Source organism: Panthera tigris, chromosome E2, assembly GCF_018350195.1.
Source record: "Panthera tigris isolate Pti1 chromosome E2, P.tigris_Pti1_mat1.1, whole genome shotgun sequence".
Classification (NCBI taxonomy): Eukaryota; Metazoa; Chordata; class Mammalia; order Carnivora; family Felidae; genus Panthera; species Panthera tigris.
This window is the reverse complement of record NC_056674.1, coordinates 17,625,430-17,645,875: the sequence shown is the minus strand read 5'-3', so window position 1 is coordinate 17,645,875 and position 20,446 is coordinate 17,625,430. Positions and strand designations below refer to the sequence as shown.

The window sequence follows — 20,446 nt, the reverse complement described above, 5'->3', positions numbered from 1 at the left end:
GTTTAATCAGGCATCAAGTAAACTAACTATGGATCCACCCTGCCAGACACTTCGCTCCGCCTCTCAGCCCTCATTGGTCAAAACCTCGGCTCGGTAGCCCTGACATTGGCCAGGCCCGGGGCCTACCGCGTCCAATGGGCGGCGGCGCCGGCTTTCCCGCGGGCCGTTTGCTCTTTGAGCGGGTCGTGGAGGCGTCGGCGGCAGTTGGGAAGTGCAACGGTTGTCCTGCTCCGGCGCGACGATGGCGGCCTTGGGGCCCGGAGGCTACGCACGGAACGATGCAGTCGAGAAGCTGCCATCCGTCACGGTGGGAGTTCCGGCGCGGAGGAACCAGTGCTCTCCGCCTCCCGCTCCCCAACTGTGTCTCCGGCGGCGGACACGACTCTCGGCGGCGCCGGAGGACACGGTAAACAACCGGGTGAGGAGCTGTTTGCCTTGCCCACTCCAGTTCCAGGCTCCCTCCCAAGCTCCCCTGGACCCGCCCTTAGATCGTTGGCCCCGCCTATCAACCCTCGGCTAGTCTTCTCTAGCCCGTTTCGTCTCCTACGTCCCGCCCTGTTAGCCAAGGCTCCTCCCACTCTCCCTTCTCTCTCAGGTACCCATCATTTCTAGCCCACCTGTCAACCCCGGCTCTCTTAGCCCTTGGACCATTTTCGGGGTTCTCTCTGGACCCTTACCTCAGTGTATTTTAGTTCTGCTGATCACCTCCTAGTCCCGCCTTCCTACGTATCCCTTCAGTCACCTTTGGATGTCTCTCTGGGCCCTTCCATTTTTGTGACCTCGCCCCACGCTGGATCTTTAGGGTCCCTACCAGTGTTCAGTATCGAACCCTACCTATCTAAACTGTCCCTCAGCGCTACTCCGCCTTCCCTCCTCACCTGCCTTCTCTTTACTTCTCCCTTACCAACGTGGGATTCTTATTCCATATTGCCACCCTAAATTATGGAGAACATGTGAATAATTGTAAAATCTCAGCAACGCTTCCTGCGGGAGGGAGTACAGAACAGTTCCCTAAGTCTTTAGACACAGGAACAAAGATTTTGGAGCAGATAGAAGGATTTCCATTAGCACAGCAGCAATTTAAAAAAAAATTGTTCTCCAACTCTCTGAGCTACGAAGTCTGTTTTTATAAAACAGAAGTATTAATAACCATACCATGGGGTTGCAGGGAGCAGAAATGAAATGGTGACTATGACCTGCTTGGCAGAGTCCAGTTAGAGAGTAGAAACATGGTAGCTGCTGGTGGATCTTCTTCCTGCCACATGGCTTCCTGCTGCGCTCTGATTATATCACCCCTTCCTGGCTGCAGTTCCTGGTGGCCCCTGCCCACCTCTCTGGCTATACCTCCATGGTCCTCTCTCTCAAATGTTCAGTCACACAAGCCTGCTTTCTGTTTTCCTGAGGCTCCAAGCTCTTTACCACCTCCTAAGTGTTTGCTGAGTCCTCTTGGGTTTTTGCTGCAGTCCATCCGACTGGCTCCTCATCCCTCAAGTCTCAGCCTGCATATCCCTACCCTGAGAGGCCTTCCCCCAGCCTAAAACAGACACTTACTTTAATCTCTCACCTAGCACCCTGTACTTCACAGCCCTTACCTTGTAGGTTCCTGGAAGTACCTTGTGAGCACTAAACTATGTATAAAATAGAGGAATGACAATAGCGATTTCAGAGAGGCAGTAAGTAATGTGCACTCTTAACGAGTGCAACCTCTGGACCCAGAATGCCTGGGCTTAAACCTTAATTCTGTTGTTGTTGTTCTTTGTCTCCCCCTCCTCTTCCTCCTCCCCCCCCTTCCCCCCCCCCCCTTCTCTCTCCATGCCCAGCATGGAGCCCAATGCAGGGCCTGAACTCATGACCCTGAGATCAAGACCTGAGCTGAGATCAAGAGTTGGACTCTTAACTGACTGAGCCACTTAGGCACCCCAGTTCTGTTCTTCTTGTTACGAACTTTTCTGTGCCTCAGTGTCCTTATCTGTAAGATGAAGATAATAATATAAATATTCCCTTGTAAGGTGTTTGTGAGGATTAAGTGAGCTCACACATGTTAAGCATTAGAACAATACCTGACGCATTGTAAATTCTCTATTAGTGGTAGCTACTACTGTTTTGATTGGGTATTTTTGGGTAATTGATGTCATTTATTTTTCTTGTTTGGTGGCACAGAGTCCATCTGGCTTACAAAAGATCTACTCTAAAAATGACCATTATATTATATTAATGCCCAGTAATGCTGATTGACAGATATAAAAACGATGTGAGTGCCATTGCCTGATTGCTTGGGTTAGAGTCCTGGTATGGCTCCTTCCTGGATGGGTTACCTCTCTGAGCCTCTTTATATCCTCGTCTGTAATATGGAGATGATGACAATAATGACCATATCACAGGGTTATTGTGAGTATTAGATGAGTCGGTACAGTTACAGGTATTTAAACAGTGCCTACCTCCTGGTAAATGCTCAGTAAGTGTTAGCTATCATTATGCTATGTTTGCCTCTCATTTCTGATACCAAGGACTTGCTTGAGAATGTTTTACTTTAATAATAATTAGAAACTAGTCTATTCCAGGGGTGCCTGGGTGGCTCAGTTGATTGAGCATCTGACTTCGGCTTGGGTCATGATCTCACGGTTCATGGGTTCAAGCCCCACATTGGGTTCTGTGTTGACAGCTCAGAGCCTGGAGCCTGCTTCAGATTCTGTGTCTCCCTCTCTCTCTGCCCTTTGCCCACTCATGCCCTGTCTCTCTGTCTCTCAAAAATGAATAAACATTAAGAAAAAAAAGAAACTAGTCTTTCGTTTTGAAAGAAAGTATGAAAGTATCACAATTCTATTAGTCTATACTCTAAATTGTTTTAATCAACTACAATAGAGATTTGCTCATTTAAATTACTTTGCTTAGAGAATTTTAAAATTTTCAATGTGATTGTTCACTTGTTTCTTTACTTGTTGAACCTCTAGACTGTAAATTTGTTGAGGGAATAGATGTTGTCCACTCTTGCTCACGCCTGTGTCTCCCCTGCAGGGCCCAACATATGGACTGGCTTTGGAGCCAGAGACTAGCTGGGTTTGTATCCCAACTTTGTCACTCTACAGGCGTGGGATCTTGGGCCTCAATGTCCCCATCTGTTAAATGGGGTGATAATAGTGCCTTCTTTCCTTGGGTTGTGAGGCTTCGAATTTTTCATCCTTGTAAAATATTTAGAAACTTATTCAGAGGTCACCTTCTCAATGAGGCCTTCTCTCTTCCCTATACTCCCAATCTCCTTCCCTGCTTTATTTTTCTCTTCTGCTCCTATCAGCACCTGGCATCTGTTTTACATGTTTGTTCTGTTTATTTTTTATGTCCTCCATCCCATCATGATTAGGACATGAGCTCCAGGAGGGCAGGGGTTTTTGTCTGTCTTCCTCATCGTTCTGTGTCCTTCAAAGGAATGTTGAGAAGAACAAATGTTAGCTGTTGGTCACATGACTGTAGAAGTTCGGTTAGTATTAGATGTAACAGGGACTGAATGGGTGGCTGAGGCAGTGGTGCCACGGAGAGCCTGCTGGGACATGTCCTTCTGACTTGGACATTTCCCCCACAGGTGTCGCTCGAGAAGGTGCTTGGCATCACAGCCCAGAACAGCAGTGGCCTGACCTGTGACCCCAGCACAGGCCATGTGGCCTACCTGGCAGGGTGAGTGAGTGGGCGGGCCTTGGCTTTTCTGGCTGTAGGATGCAGGTAAGCTGCCTACCCCTGAGGACTGTGGAGAGGCCCACCTGGGTCTAGAACAGCACCCGGCATGTGGTGAGCACCATGAAAGCCTTACTGTGACTGCAGATGGGAGGTGGTGGCGATTCTGGGAAATACCCAAGCCATGGTGTCAGACAGCCTGGATTCGTGTCCCAGCTCCACCGTGTGCTCTTCTGTGAACCCCTGCTGCTTCGTCCATAAAACACAACTAGGAATATCCTCCTTTTGGGTAGTTGAGAGGACTGAAAGATCTCCTCCTGTTTATTCCATAAATACTGATCTAGCCTGGCACTGTTCTAGGCGCCAAAGACCCCTCCACTCCTGGAGGGCAGGGGCAGATCTGTAGTCCTTACTAATGAATAATATCTGTCTGTCATTGAGTCTTTACAATGCAGTCCAGGATAGAGGACAAGGGTGGGCTCTTGAATCTGTTATGGATTCATATCCCCACTCTGTTCCTGACCTGCTGGGTGGTCCTGGGCAAAGGATTTTCCCTCTCTGGGCTTCAAGTTTCCTCATCTACAACAGGGGGCTAAGATTTCCGACTTTACCTGTCATTTGTGAGGATTTAAAGAGATTGTGCACATAAGGTCTTTATTAGCCCAGTGCCTGACAGAAGAAGTGTTGGTTTCTATTTAAGAATATATTATCTAATAACTTGAAGTGTCCTAAAATTCTCAGCATTAGACACCTGGAGAAGGAGGAGAGAATCTTCTGTTCAGAGCCTTATTTATGTGTGGGCTCTTCTGTTGGGAATAGAATCATCCCTGGACCCCAATACTCCCCTCAGTTTGGGCACATTTCCCTCTTTCTCCCCAGCTGTGTGGTGGTGATTTTGAACCCCAAGGAGAACAAGCAGCAGCACATTTTTAACACTGCCAGGTAGGCTGGGGCCTGGACATTGGGTAGGGGTGGGGTGAGGGTCCCGGCACACAGCCCCTTCCCCACATGGCTTGGGAGTTCGTAGGTGGGTGACTAACTCATTCACTCACCCGTCGGTTCAGCGACGTTGTTGCTTTGTGCTAGGTAGTGTTCCGGGTGCTGGGGACAGTGAACAAAAGACATGAGAATCTCTGCTCTTGTAGAGCTGACAGTCCAGCAGGGAAGACAGACTAAACCAGTTGACAAATTACTAGCCAACTCTGACCATCGCTATGGGGGAAATAACGAGGATGCGTTAGGGCACGTTTGCAGGCAGAAAATGAAGGAAAACCATATCAGAGGTCTCGGGGAGGGCCTCTTGGAGGCTGAGACCTGAAAGAAGTAAGGGAGTGACCCCCGCAAAAGTGTAGGGGGCGTCTTCCAGATAGAAGGAACAGCAAGGGCAAAAGGCCCTGCAGTGAGTAAGAATCTTGGTTTTTTGAGGAGCAGCCGGAGATTCTTTTGCCTGGAATTGGAGGAGGGGGCAAAGGGGAGAGGAGGCTGAAACAGAAGCTGCTTCTGGGTCTTAACAATTGTTTTAACTTTTCACATTGAAACCATTTTAGATTTTAAAGAACAATACAAAGAATGCCTGTCTACTTTTCATTCATTTTCCCCAGATGTTGACCTTTTACCATATTTGCTTTATCATTCTCAGTCTATATACATAGTAATTTTTTTTTTGAACCATTTGAGAGTAAATTGGGGACATGATACCCCTGTGCCTCTAAATATTTCAGTGTGGATTTCCTGGGCATGGGGTGGGCATTATCCTTCAAAACCACAGTACATTCAACAAAGTCAGGAAATTAAAACTGGTACATCACTACCAACTAAGCCTCTTTCAAGTTTTACCATTTACCCCAAGAATATTCTTTAGAGCAAAAGAATTCTGTCCAGAATCACACGTTGCTCAGTTGTCTCTTTGGTCTTCTTCAGTCTAAAGCAGTTCCTTTGTCTTTTCTTGACTTTTATGACCTTGACACTCGAGGATGACAGGCCAGGTATTTTGTAGAATGCTCCACCCTTTGGGTTTGTCTGATGTTTCCTCATAGATAGACTGAGGTTCTGCATCTTTGGCAGGAACACCTCAGAAGGAATGCTGCATCCTCCTCAGTGCGTTCTGTCAGGCGGTGCATGATATTGACCTCTCTTACGACCAGTGGTGTTCCCTTGGGCCCTTGGTTAAGGTGGTGTCTGCCAGGCTTTTCCACTGTGAAGCTTCTCTTTTCCCCCCGGTGACTAGTGAGTATGTTGTGGGGAGCATCTCTGAAACTGCATGTATCACCCTGTTCCTCACCACACTTTCGTTCATGCTTCTTAGCATGGCTTTGACATTTTTCAAAGCCTCTGCAGGGAATTCTGATGGCCAGGGCTTTGCCCTGTCAGGTAACTTGGGCAGGACTTCCCTGTGTTGAGGTCTCCTTGTCTCAAAACTGGCTGAGAGACCTGAGTTCATGGAGCATGCCTGAGGAATAAGTGCAGCAATGCCCATAGAGCATTTTGTGGAGGGCCAGGCGCAGGGTCAGGGCACACGACAGGCTAGGAGTGGCTGCAGTCAACAGAAACCCATGAGCATGGCTTCAAACACAAGGGCATGCTCTTTGTGCTCGAAAGAAGTCTGGAGGTGAGGACCCAGGGGCTGGTGTCTCTGCAAGCCTCAGGAATCCCAGTCTGCCTGTCTTCTTGTTCCACCGTGCCTGTTGTGAGGCCTCTGTACTTGAGGTTGTCTCCTGGTCCAAGATGGAGTTCTGGCTGTCATGTCCGTCATTCAGAAGGGGAACGATTGGGGATCAGGACAAAGAGTTGCCTTTGAGAAGCTTTTCTGGAAATCCCACATGCGTTTCAGTTTACTTCTCACCGGCCAGACTAAATCACGTAGCTGTACCTGTGTAGAGAGGCGAGGAAATATACTCCAGCTGGAGACACTGCCATTCTAATTAAAATTTGGCTTCTGTCGGCGAGGAAGGACGGGCAGGTGGTGATCGGGTAGGCAGCTTGCCTTGTCTGCTGCCCTAGGAGTGGTGGGAAGACACCAGAGAGTTAGGTGATGATGATAAGTGTTCTATAAGATTGTCAGAGACTCAGAGGCATTCGCTTAGTTACCTGCACACCAACTAACTCACATGAGGGAGACCATTACTAGACCATTAAGGAACACAGGTAAAATAGGATTAAAAGAGAGAGTGGAGGGGCACCTGATGGGCTCAGTTGGTTGGGCGACTGATTTCTGCTCAGGCCATGATCCTAGAGTTGTGGAGCCCAGTCCCACGTTGGGCTCCGAGCTGAGCGTGGAGCCTGCTTGAGAGTCTTTCTCTTGCCTCCTCTCCCCAGCTTGTGTGTGCGTGCTCTCTCTCTCTCTCTCTCTCAAATAAAAAAAGAGAGAGAGAGGGGAGAGGAAAAAAACAACGTAGTCTGGGAACCATGAAACTTGCTGCCAGAGAGAACATGCAAACTACTCTGGTCATTCAGTCCTTGTGCAGGCTAGAGAGAAACATGTTGGTTGTTCATGGGTTTTCCAGAACACTTTGAGTGTTTAGCAGTGGAGCACATGCTGTCTCAGTGTGATGTCTGCCAGCACCCCCCCCCCCGCCCCCCCACAGTTAGGACAGATCGGTACCATTTCCTGCACCTGAATTCTCAGGGTTACAGGGTGGGTGGGGCCTTAGGGAGCCCACCCCTGCTGAGCAAGAGGAAAGGAAGGTCCTTGTACAGCGACCACCCTATCTATGTTTGGGGACTTTGCTTTTACGCCTGGTTTCCTGTGCCACTGACCCTCTTCTGTCAGTGGGGAATGCAGGGAACGCGCTGTATGCTGTGCTGGGCACACGCGCAACATTGGCTCTGTGGGAGCTGCTGGCACTCACCTCTCCTGGCCTCTTTCAAGGCTTGGGAGCAAGGAGTGGGCAGAGTTCTGTGAGCACAGCCAGGCTGGGACCTGGCTGCCTACCCTCCTTGGAACCAATGACCGGCGCCTTTCCCTTCCCTCAGGAAGTCGCTGAGTGCTCTGGCCTTCTCCCCTGATGGGAAGTACATAGTGACGGGGGAGGTGAGTTGTGTTTGTGAGTGGGTGGGGAGGGATCTTGGGGCCATTCCTTCTACCCCACAGTAGGCATGGGAAGCCCCTAGAATAGCTTCTTCCTGGGCCAGAAAGCCCCATGGCAGATGGGGGAGGTGGCTTTGGGGCATACTGGGGCAATGCCAATTTTAGCCCCAGTAGCCCTTCCAGCCCCTCCTGGTGCAGATCCCAGCAGCAGTAATGGCCCCACCTTCCCCAGAACGGGCACAGGCCTGCTGTGCGCATCTGGGATGTGGATGAGAAGAATCAGGTGGCAGAGATGCTGGGCCACAAGTACGGCGTGGCCTGTGTGGCCTTCTCCCCCAATATGAAGCACATCGTGTCTATGGGCTACCAGCACGACATGGTACTCAACGTCTGGGACTGGAAGGTGAGAAGACTGGTGGGGGTACCCTGCAGCTCAGGCATTGAGCGAACTTAAATGAGATAATTTGGTAAAGTGTTCATTTATCCGGAAAATATTTATTGAGCACCTAGTGCATGCTGATCCCAGTTTTAGACACTTACTGTGAGGCATACGACAAGCTCTAACTAGTAGAATTACGTAATTATTCTCATACTGACCAGCTGTGACCTTGAGCAAGTGACTTTACTTATCTGTGGGTCCGTTTCCTCATCTGTAAAAAGGATACGTTAGCATCTCCCTTGTTGAGTTGTGAGAATTCAGTGAGTTAATATAATATGCACTGAAAGGCTGGATTTGGGAACAGCTAGGGGAGGACTTGGAGGTGGCAGAAGTGGGTGGCAAATCCTGGCTCTGTTCACAACGTGCTGTGTGATCTTGAGCACATGACACCACCTCTCTGAGCCTGGCAGAGGTGGGGAGAAGCACCTACCATATAGGACAATGGAGAGGATTTCATCCTGCAAAGGCTCTGCCACGTGTGAGCTGTAGAGCTGGGACTCTTGGGGAGAGCTCTGGAACTTACGCACGCATGGAAACCTTTCCAAACCTCAGTCTCCTCTGATTAGTAAAGATAAGAGTGCCACATGTAGGTTTCCCCAAGGGCCCAGAGGGCCCCAGGAAAACTGACCTGGAGCAGGGGATGGCTGAGTGATACAGGGCTCAGGCACAGGCACAAATGATCCAATGGCTGGGTGCTAGTGTGAACTTCTGTGCATTGATTCTTCCAGAAAGACATTGTGGTGGCTTCCAACAAGGTATCATGCAGGGTCATCGCCCTCTCTTTCTCAGAGGACAGCAGCTATTTTGTCACCGTAGGGAATCGGCATGTGAGGTTCTGGTTCTTGGAAGTCTCCACTGAAGCAAAGGTAGGTTTCTGCCCCTGTCCCCTTAGCCAGGCCTGGCGGTTAACCATTAGGGGCAGTGTGGACTCCTGTTTCTACCTGAGATTTGGAGCCAGTTATCTCAGAGGTTGTCTGGCCTCTGGTTCAGCTTCTGCTTCTGGGCCTGCTCAGACAGCTCAGGCACTGTCAGGCCCTGCTAGGAAATCTCCCGACACATGGACCCTGGGGCCAGACCTCTTTTCTGGACTGCCACTTTCCAGCCACTCTGCCTAGAAGTGTCTGTTCTGCTTTTTTCTTCCTTTCTCCTCCATTTGGAGGAATTCCTCCGAGCCCTTCTGTTTAGCTATGTGTCATATCGTCTGGGCATGAGAGTCCCATTGTGACCTTGCTGGGGTCGAGGCCATGCGGACAGTGTCTTACTATGCCCTGCTGTGCCTCCAGGTGACGGGCACGGTGCCCCTCGTAGGGCGTTCAGGCATCCTGGGAGAGCTGCACAACAACATCTTCTGTGGCGTGGCCTGTGGCCGGGGCCAGATGGCAGGCAATACCTTCTGTGTGTCCTACTCGGGCCTCCTCTGCCAGTTCAATGAGAAGAGGGTGCTGGAGAAGTGGATCAACCTGAAGGTACCCCACCCTCCCTGTCTGCCATCAGTGGGGAAAACACTCTTCCCAGGACATGTGTCTCTAGGGACATTCAGTAATGTCCCTGCCGGGTAGTTGATTCCACTAACTCTGGGTTTAACCTCTCAAAAGTTTTGCTTGTGAGACTTTTGGTGAGAAACTTTCCCTCAGTGAGCCTCAGTTTCCTCATCTGTAAAATGGAAATCCTGATGCCTACCTCACAGAGTTAATAAGGGAGTCCCATGAGATAATATATAGAAGGTGCTCAGCACAGTGCCTGGTACCCTGTCATGGGGTCAAGGTTACAATCGCTCTCCTGTCACTGTTTGATCCAGTTCCCATTTTTCTTCTTCACTGAGCACTCTTAACTGGTGGGAGGACTGCATTTTTTTTTTTAATCTAAGGTATGATTGACTTCATTTTTCATTCAAAAAAGACTATGTTAAAAATACATAACTTTTTTTTAAGTTTATTTATTTTGAGAGAGAGAGTGAGAGTGTGAGCAGGGGAGGGGCATAGAGAGAGAGGGAGAGAGAGAACCCAATCAGGCTCCACACTATCAGCACAGAGCCCATTGCAGGGCTCAATCTTGCGAACCATGAGATCACGACCTGAGCCGAAACTAAGAGTGGGGTGCTTACCTGACTGGGCCACTGAGGTGCTCTTAAAACATTTTATTTATTTTTTTAAAAAATTTTTTGAATGTTTATTTTTGAAGGAGAGAGAGAGAGAGAGAGAGACAGACAGAGCGTGAGCAGTGGAGGAGCAGAGAGAAAGGGAGACACAGAATCCAAAGTGGGCTCCAGGCTCTGAGCTGTCAGCACAGAACCTGACATGGGGATGGAACTCACAAACCATGAGATCATGACCTGAGCCGAAGTCAGACGCTTATCCGACTGAGCCACCCAGGCGCCCCCTCTTATAACATTTTAAACCAAAGGATGGGGGCTTCTGGGCCTCTCAGTTGGTTAAGCATCCAACTCCTGATCTCAGCTCAGGTCATGATCTCACAGTACGTGGGATTGAGCCCCGAGTTGGGCTCTAGGCTGACGGTGTGAGTCTGCTTAGGATTCTTCTCTGCCCCTTCCCACTCTCATTCTCTCTCTCTCAAAATAAATAAATAAAAACTTATAAATAAATAAATAAACAAACAAAATAAAGGATGTTACATCTATAAATTGCAGAACTACTTTTCTTCAGGATCTGAGGGTTTGAATCCAAACTGTCTTCCTGTTCTGAGACTGGATGCCCATTGGCTATCAGCAGGAACATAATGGTTTTCCCTCCTTTTCCTACTCCTGATTTTTTTTTTTTTTTTTTTTTTTTTGAGAGAAAAGAGCATGCGAGTCGGGAAGGGGCAGAGAGAGAATCCCAAGCAGTGCATAGCCTGATGTGGGGCTCCATCTCCCCTGTGAGATTGACCTGAGCTGAGATCAGGAGTTGGACGCTTAACCGACTGAGCCACCCAGGCACCCCATCCTACTCCTGCTCTTGTGGCTCCCCTCCAGAACTCACCTTTAGGGTTAAAGGAATGGTGTCAGGCCTGTGGAAGAATTCAGAGTTTCATCTGTTTTTCCTAGTTGGTTAAACAGCATTTGTTTTTTTCTCGTTTGAATCCTCTTTCTAGAACTTTGGCAGCTTAAGCAAGTCCAAAGCTTTTGACAGATGGATGGTTAGCCCCTGAGCAGTTGTCATAAATGACAACTTATAAATTAAGTTCCTCTAGACTTGGACAAACTCCTGTAATCTGTATCCAGAGGTCTGGCACTTCCTGCCCTGTCCATCTGTGTGTTCTGGCAGGATAGATGGCCCAATTGTCTTTCCTGTATACGGTAACATTTTTCTGTGTTGCTCTGAAGTATAATCTCTGAAGTTGTTTTCAAACAATAGGGAGTAAAACGTAAGCTTCAAATTCAACCCTGTTACTGCAAATTACCTATCTGAAGTCACAATCTGCTGAACAGATTATTTTCCACACACAGCTGAGTTCCTCTGTAGACAATAACAATTCTGTCATAATTTGTGCCTCTGTCTGCCTGCTGGCATGTTTCTTTCAATGGTGACTGCTACATCCTGATTTCAAAAGTCTTAAAATTTGCTAAAATAGACTTCTCAGACCCAAAGAACTATAAGGCTTCTCTGGAGGCTGTTCTGTTAGTCCCTGTGTCCCTGAACTGGGCCACATGGAACACCAAGTACACTTGTGTTCCCTTTGCCCCCACAGGTCTCTCTGTCTTCCTGCCTGTGTGTCAGCCAGGAGCTCATCTTTTGCGGCTGCACAGATGGGATAGTCCGCATCTTCCAGGCCCACAGCCTGCAGTACCTCGCGAACCTGCCCAAACCGCACTACCTTGGGGTGGACGTGGCCCAGGGCTTGGAGCCCAGGTACTGCCCAGCAGGGGGAAGGAGAGGAGCCCACTCAGTCTGTCCACTGACATTCACTCATGCTTCCGGCCCCATCTACCTATCTGGCCAGCCCTGGGCTGGAAGGAGACAGCTATAACGAGGCAGCAAAATCTCTGCCACCATGAAGTCTGCAGTCTAGTGAGGGAGCTTGATGATAAGCAAGTACACAAACGAGACCATTTCAGATAGTCATAAATGCTGTGGTGAAATAAAGCAGGGACTCAGGAAGGAAAGTGCCCGGGGATGGGGCTGTGTTGATTGGCAGCCAGGGGAAGTGTCTTTGGTGAGAGGGAGCCAGCTGTGTGGAGAGCTGGGTCCCAAGAGCAAGCGTAAAGACCTGAAGGGAAAAACACCCTGGGCTTGGTGTGTTGCAGGAACAACTAGGGACTGTGTGATCAGAGCCTAGTGTACCAGGGGAAGATGTTGGGAGACAGGTCTGAACATTTATGGAGACTGTTAGGGGAAGCTTCCTTCCAATAAAGGAAGTCTTTTCTGATGTCAGTGGGCAGCCTGATTTCAGGCATTGGCATTGGTTATATGGTCAGGCCTTGAGCATTAGATCCCTCTGGCTGCCATGTTGAGAGGGGGTGGAAGGGGTGAGCTGTGCTGTATCTTCCCCTTTGTTATAAGGCTGTTTGGTGTCTGTAAAACGTAGGACCTACCTCTCATGGAGACTGGGAATTCAGTGTCGCTAAAGCTCTCAGATCGGCGTGTCATAGATGCTCAGTAAACTGTAGTCTTTGTAGGGAGGCCCCAGGTCAGGGGACAGCTCCCCAGCCCCTTGCATAGGGATTTTTGATCACATGTTGGTGGGGCCAATGAGAGAGAACTGAGAACTGATGGTATGTGCCCATCATCCTTCCATGCTCAGAGAGAGGATGGAGCTTGGGTTGGATTAGATGAAGGGAGAGAGATGTCAACAGGAGTCAAAAATTCAAATGTTCTCAGGGGCCAGCCAGAAGCTTCCAGTTTACAACCTTTGGACTAGAAGCAAAAGCAAAGGAACTGGGAGGGAGGAAGGAGAAGTGGAGTCGGAGTGGGAGATGGACCATCCCAAATAAAAGGAATGGCATTGCCAAGCAAGAGGCAGCTAGCTCAGGTGTCACCAGGAGCAGCTGTCACTACTCACAGTGACATTGATGGTGACTGATGGCACATGTGGCCTTGTTAGCTTCCTCTTCCACAGAAAGGCAGAAGCAGTCTACCCGGATACGGTGGCACTGACCTTCGACCCCATCCATCAGTGGCTGTCCTGCGTGTATAAGGACCACAGCATCTACATCTGGGATGTCAAAGACATCAACAAAGTAGGCAAGATGTGGTCGGAGCTCTTCCACAGCTCCTACGTCTGGAACGTGGAGGTGAGTCCCTGTTTTCTTCCCTCTGCGCCTGCTCGGCTCCCATCTGGGGCTCATCTGGGGAAAGCTTCCGCAGTTTAGGGAACCCATTCAGCTCTTCCTTCACAAGATCCCAACTTTGTGCCAGATGCTGTTCTATCTAGGTGCTGGAGACACAGCTGGGAAGGAAACTGATGAAAGTCCTGCATTCGGTGGGGAGAGTAAACCCACACGTCATCAACACTAACCAAGCAGCACTACCTCTCCAAAGAAAAATAAAACAGCGTAGGGCAAAAGGGATCAAGGGTGCTATTCTAGAGAGGGGAATGATCAGGGAAGTCCTCTCTGAGGACATGACATTCAAGCAGAGACCTGCAGGAAGCGAGGCATGTGGCCACTGGGGAGAACAGTGTCAAGAGCATGTGTACCTTGGAGAGCTTGCTGTGGAGGCCATTTGTGTAGTTTAGTGCTTTTCTAAGTGTTGAAGTTTTCTGAGAATGAGTCTTTGGGATGTTTTCATTCTCTAAAGCTGTTCTAATTCCTTGCACATAAGACAACCAGTGGGGAAATAGTTATATTCTACCTTTTTTTTCTTTTTTTGTCCCTCAAATTTCTTACTGATAGAGCACTTGTCCTAGAGAAATTATGTTTTTGGTGGCCCAGTTCACAACTGGGAGAAATAACTTGATCCGTTTGAATAAGCATTATTTAGCCCTTTGACTGCTTGAATCCATCTGCCTTCGTAGATCTGAGTTTTCTGCTGATAGCACTTTTCTCTTAACAAGCATGTTGTTTAAATAACTTAAAATTTTTGTATATAAATATATTCTCTTTGAAAAACAGGTGAAATATTTCAAAGCTAAAGACTGTTTTGATCACTTCCCTATCCCCCAATCCTGCTCTCTCTCACCTTCACCTTTGTTGTTGGTTTAGTATATGCTCTTTCAGTTCATTTTCTTTGCATCCACCTGTTATTTATATATCTGTCTCTTCAACAAAAATATCTGTGGGTGCATCTTTTTATCAGTTCTGGAAAGAACAGCCGGTACAGACTTAATAATTGCCTCTACCCTGTTCTTTCTCTTCATCTGTAACTCCAATGTCCTGTCTCTATCCCTCATACTTTTTATAAATAGAACAGATCTAGAAAACCACACAAAAGAAATGTACAGTTTATTAATAATTGTTAGCAGCTATTGGTGCTCAATGCATAGATCCATTTATTCCTTGGGGGTTGCAATATGGTGATATTCTAATTCTATCATTTCTTTTTATTAGTTGGACTACTTATATGAAGAAACAATTCCCCTCATCTACCATTTGGTCACCCAGTGGTACACTTCATATAGGAAAGGCAGGATAAATGCTTGATTCTTTCCCTTTATTTACCAGTTTTCAAGATAATGAATTGGTTCCCTGTCCTCTAAAGGTAACTAGTTGTTTTTATTTAATATCATTCTAAACTCATATATGTAAATATATTGGATATATTTTATATATTGCAATTATTATTGCAATTATTAACATTATTAAAGCTCAAATTGTCCCATCTTTGACCAGTGGGAGCATCTTTAAGTTGGCTCCTGAGTCCTTTGGACATGACCCTAGTAATCTTTCTTTGGTAGCTTCCTTGCTATTGGAGATGACGAGATGTTCCAGTTGCGTCTTGTACGTTTCCTGTCCCAGACCTGGAATCAACCATTTCTTGAAGAAGCCCTGAGTTTTTGTTTTGTTTTCAGTGTGAACTGGTATTTCAAATCCACTGTCTGAGTGCTGGGGATGCTCATAGGTATTGGATTGATCCTTCCAGAATCCTAAAGACACGGGGGATGATGGAATTAGGATATCTCCCCAGTTAATCATTTACTTATTCCCACATTATATGTACAACAGTCTGAGAATGACGATTACTCAATTTTGAAAAGAGTTTAAAACTATTTTTTTGCCTATGTTCTCTCCATTCGCCCCCATTTTTAAAAATAGTTATACTATTTCTGTGTGATTTGATCATTATATACCATTATATACCACATTCTCTTCCTTATGACCCCATTTATTTGGGGGAGGGTAATAAGTGTACACATATATTGTGGTAAAATACACATAGCATAAAATTCACCATTTAAATAATTTTAAAATGTACAATTCAGTGGCATTCAATACATTCGCAATGTTATACAACCATCCCTACTATCCAGCACTGGAACATTTTCATCACCTCAAAAGGAAACTCTGTACCCAAGCAACCAATCCCTTTTCCCACTTCCCCAACCCTAATCTGCTTTCTGTCGCTATGAATTTGCCTGTTCTGAATATTTCATACAAATGGAAAAATAAAATATGTAGACTCTGTGTCTGGATTCTTTCACTTAATGTTTTCAAGGTTTATCCATGTGGTTACATGTTTTGGTACTTCATTCCTTTTTTAGGGTTGAATAATATTCCATTGTATGGATATACCATGTTTTGTTTATCTGTTCATCAATTGATGGATATTTGTGTTGTTTCCATCCTCTGGCTTTATGAATAGTGCTGCTATGAACGTTCATGTACAAGCTTTGTTTGAACATCTGTTTTCAGTTCTTTTGGGTGGTATACCTGGTGGGCAGAATTGCTGGGTCACATGGTAATTCTGTGTTTAACTTTTTGAGGAACCCCCAAACTTTTCCCAGCAGCTGCATCCTTTTACATTCCCACTAGCCATACTCCACATCCTTACCAACACTGGTTTTTTTTTATTTTTGAAGTATAGCCATCTTAGTGTTTGTGAAATGGTAGTATATTGTGGTTTTGACTTGCATTTCCCTAATGGTTAATGATACTGAATTTCTTTTTATGTGCTAGTTGGTAATTTGTATATCTTTGAAGAAATATCTATTCAAATATTTTGTCCAGTTTTTACTTGGGTTGTCTTTTTGCTTTTGAATTGTAAGAGTTCTTTACATATTCTGGATATCCTTATTAGATATATGATTTACAAATATTTTCTTCCATTTTTATGTTATTCACTTTCTTGTATCCTTTGATGTACAAAGATTTTTAATTTTGATAAAGTTCAATTTATTTTTTTCTTTTATTGCTTGTATCTTTGGTGTCATAACTAAAAAACCATTGCCAAATCCACAACCATGAAGATTTACTTTTCTTCTAAGGGTTTTATTATTTTAGCTCTTCCATTTAGGTCTTTGGTCTCTTTTGAGTTAATTTTTGTTAACTTTTATACTTGAAGCAAGGGTCCAGCTTCATTATTTTGCATGTGGGTATATAATTCCAGCACTGTTTATTGAACAGACTATTCTTTCCCCTTGGATAATCTTGGCACACTTGTTGAAAATCAATTGACCATAGATGTATGGATTTAATTTTGTACTCTCAGTTATATTCCATTGATGTATGTCTATCTCTATGCCAATGGCACAGAATTTTGATTACTGTAGCTTTGTAATAAGTTTTGAAATTAGGAAGTGTGTTTCCTACAACTTTGTTCTTCTTTATCAATATTGGCACTATTTGGGATCAGCTTTTCTGTTTCTGAAAAAAAAACCAAACAACAACTTTATCTCCATTGTAATTTTTATCTTCTTCTTGCCAGCCCTTGGTTTAGTTTGCTCTTCTTTTCTAGTTCCTTAAGGTGAGACATTATTGATTTGAGACTTTCTTGATGGAGGCATTTACAGCTATAAATTTCCCTCTGAGTATTGCTTTTGCTGCATTCCATAAGTTTTGGTATATTGTGTTTTCATTTTCACTTGTGTCAAAGTATTTTCTAATTTCCCTTTGATTTCTTCACTGATCCATTGGTTGTGTAACAGTGCGTGATTTAATATTCACATATTTGTTAATTCTCCAAATTTCCTTCTGTTATTTGTAATTTCATTCTGACTGTCATTAGATTGTTTGTGTGATTACAGTCTTTTAAAATGTATTGACTTCTTTTGTTACCTTATAGGTGGTCTATTCTGGAGAATGCTCCATGTTTACTTGAGAAGAATGTGGGTTATGCCGTTATTGGGTGGAGTATTCTTTACATATCTGTTAGTCTGTTTGGTTTATAGTGTTTTTCTAGTCCTCTGTTTCCTTATTGATAATTTCTTATAACTATCTTTTATTGAAAATGGAATGTTGAAGTCTGCAGAGAGAGAGGGAGACACAGAATCTGAAGCAGGCTCCAGGCCCTGAGTTGTCAGCACAGAGCCCAACAGGGGCTTGAACCCATGAGCAGTGAGCTCATGACCTGATCCAAAGAGGGATGCTCAACTGACTGAACCACCCAGGCACCCCCACTTGTAACAGTTTTTGACTTAAACTCTATTTTGTCTGATACTACTATATACATGCAAATTTCTTTTCTGGTTACTATTTGTATGGAGTATCTTTTTTTTTTTTTTTAAATATATGAAATTTATTGTCAAATTGGTTTCCATACAACACCCAGTGCTCATCCCAAAAGATGCCCTCTTCAATGCCCATCACCTACCCTTCCCTCCTTCCCAGCCCCCCATCAACCCTCAGTTTGTTCTCAGTTTTTAAGAATCTCTTATGCTTTGGCTCTCTCCCACTCTAATCTCATTTTTTTTTTTTTTCCGTTCCCCTCCCCCATGGGTTTCTGTTAAGTTTCTCAGGATCCACATAAGAGTGAAAACATATGGTATCTGTCTTTCTCTGTATGGCTTGTTTCACTTAGCATAACACTCCAGTTCCATCCACGTTGCTACAAAGGGCCATATTTCATTCTTTCTCATTGCCACGTAGTACTCCTGTATGGAGTATCTTTTTACATACCTTTACTTTCACCCTGTATGTGTCTGGATATAAAGTAGCCTCTTATGGACAACAGAGAGTTGGATCTTTTTTTAATGAAGTCTGCCAATAATTTCCTTTTTATTACAGACTTTAATCCCTTTACATTTAAGGTAATTACTCCTAAGATGGGATTTATTTTTATTTTCTTCTTTTCTTGCCTATCTCATAATTTTTTTTTGTTGAAACCTAGATATTTTGATTTTTATAATGTGATGACTCTGGAAATCAAATTCTTCTCCTCCACGCTGGGGTTTGTTGTGTGGGTTGTAGTTGTTTAGTGGTTTTTCTGAACTGTTTTTGTAAAGATTGTGTTCTTTTTCATGTGTAGTCACTAAAGTCTTTCCATTATCTGAGATGTCGGCTGTCGTGATTTGACAGCAGTTTCCTTAAATGTCAAAATGCCGCAGCTTCTTTCTTTTTTAAGCTCTCCCTGGTTATTGTAAGTTAGATTCCAGAGTTCTGAAAAAGTTGATTCTGACAGTTTTTTGGAGCTTAAGTTTGTTTTGGTGGAGGGATAGCTTTTTGGAGTTCTCCCCACTGTGCCGTTTTCAGTGATGTCACTTAACCCTCATTTATTCTTTGTTCTACGAGTAACTATATATTTAATCTATGTTGATGTCTCTAGTTGTTTTTGTTGTCTGGAGCTCCTTTTTTTTTTTTTTGAGAGAGAGCACGGGGGAGGGGCAGAGAGAGGGGGACAGAGGATCTGAAACAGGCTCTGCACTGACAGCACAGAGCCCAATGTGGACCTCTAACTCACGAGCCATGAGATCATGATCTGAGCCAAAGTCAGACGCTTAACCGACTGAGCCAACCAGGTGCCCCTGGAGCTCATTCTTTAGAAGATTTGTCAGGGGGCGCCTGGGTGGCTCAGTCGGTTGGGCGGCTGACTTCGGCTCAGGTCATGATCTCGCGGTCCGTGAGTTCGAGCCCCGCGTCGGGCTCTGTGCTGACAGTTCGGAGCCTGGAGCCTGTTTCAGATTCTGTGTCTCCCTCTCTCTGACCCTCCCCCGTTCATGCTCTGTCTCTCCCTGTCTCAAAAATAAATAAAACGTTAAAAAAATTAAAAAAAAAAAAAGAAGATTTGTCAGGAACAGTTCATGGGGACAGTATCTCCCAATATGAGTTTTTGCATATTGGTAAGTTTATATTTGCCCTTTATACTTGAAAGTCACTCCTGCTGGATAGAAAATGTTTGGCTCATGTTTTCTTTCCTTGTCTCTCTTAAATACATTATTTCATTTTCTTATGGTTATTGAAATGTCTGATTGTTTTCCCTTTTAAGTCACTTTCTGTGCTTGCCTAGAAGCCCAAAGGATTTCTTTCTTTTACTTTTAGGCCTAGTAATGTTACTCTAGAGTATATCTTGGTATTAGTTTTTATAGGTAGACATATTCCTGCTGTATACATTTTAGTATTTCTCTTCCCTTGATTTGGTTTTCTTCAGGGATTTCTATTATCTATATGTTGGATTCTCATTGCCTAGCTCCAGTAGTGTCACTTTTTCTCAAATCCTTTTAGTTCTTTCATCATTTGTTTTATTTTTAATAATTTCCCCCTTTTAGGGGCGCCTGGGTGGCTCAGTTGGTTAAGTGTCCGACTCTTGGTTTCAGTTACGTCATGTGATCTCATGGTTTGTGGGTTTAAGCCCCGCATTCTGCCTCATGCTGACAGTGTGGAGCCTGCTTGGGATTCTCTCTCTCTGCCCCTCCCCCTCTGGCCCCCTCTGTCTCTCTCTCAAAATAAATAAATAAACTTAAAAGATAAAAAAAAAAGCCCCCTTTTTACCTATTTCTTCATGCCTTACCTTTTTGTGTTTATTCGCTTTTGGATTCCTTCTAATTTGGTTTTTATTCCTGAAATGATCTCTTCATTTATTTCTAACTCTGAATTCTGTCATCTTATTTCTGAATTTCCTAATTGGGAAATTGTTTTGTTTTGTGGAAATATGTTTCTGGTGTGCTTTCTTTCTCTTCCTTTTATTTTAAAGGGTAACTTTGTTTGGGACTGGAGTTTGGTCCTTTCTTGTTTTCATTTTTAGAAATGGTATAGTTCATGGGGCACCTGGCTGGCTCAGTCCGTAGAGCCATGATCTGAGGGTCATGAGTTTGAACCCCACCTTGGGTGTAGAGATTACTTAAATAAAAATAAAAACAAAAGTTGGTGTAGTTGAGGGCAGATTTTCTAGCTTCCCAAGAAAGGATTCCATCTTCTATGATTTTTATACTATTTAAAAAAAATATGGCAGCTTGCTTTCTGATATTTCCTTATTATGTTCCTATTTATGTGTTGTGCCCCTACCTTT

At 45.0% G+C, this 20,446-nt stretch overlaps 1 protein-coding gene across 5 annotated transcripts in view; it reads left to right on the top strand.

The window, feature by feature from the left end:
• The window catches only part of WDR62 (WD repeat domain 62), a 44,319-nt gene that overhangs the window by 302 nt on the left and 23,571 nt on the right, over nt 1–20,446 (top strand). For 2 of the 5 annotated variants that reach the window (XM_007096812.3, XM_042968876.1), the window contains exons 2-10: nt 11–418; nt 3,578–3,669; nt 4,546–4,608; nt 7,639–7,696; nt 7,926–8,096; nt 8,861–8,998; nt 9,416–9,598; nt 11,820–11,980; nt 13,173–13,362. In XM_007096812.3, the coding sequence (XP_007096874.1) occupies nt 242–418; nt 3,578–3,669; nt 4,546–4,608; nt 7,639–7,696; nt 7,926–8,096; nt 8,861–8,998; nt 9,416–9,598; nt 11,820–11,980; nt 13,173–13,362 (1,233 nt within the window). In that variant the 5' untranslated portion in view covers nt 11–241. Of the gene's footprint in view, nt 1–10; nt 419–3,577; nt 3,670–4,545; nt 4,609–7,638; nt 7,697–7,925; nt 8,097–8,860; nt 8,999–9,415; nt 9,599–11,819; nt 11,981–13,172; nt 13,363–20,446 lie in introns of those variants that run through there. The other 3 variants (XM_042968877.1, XM_042968878.1, XM_042968879.1) reach the window with 3 other exon arrangements.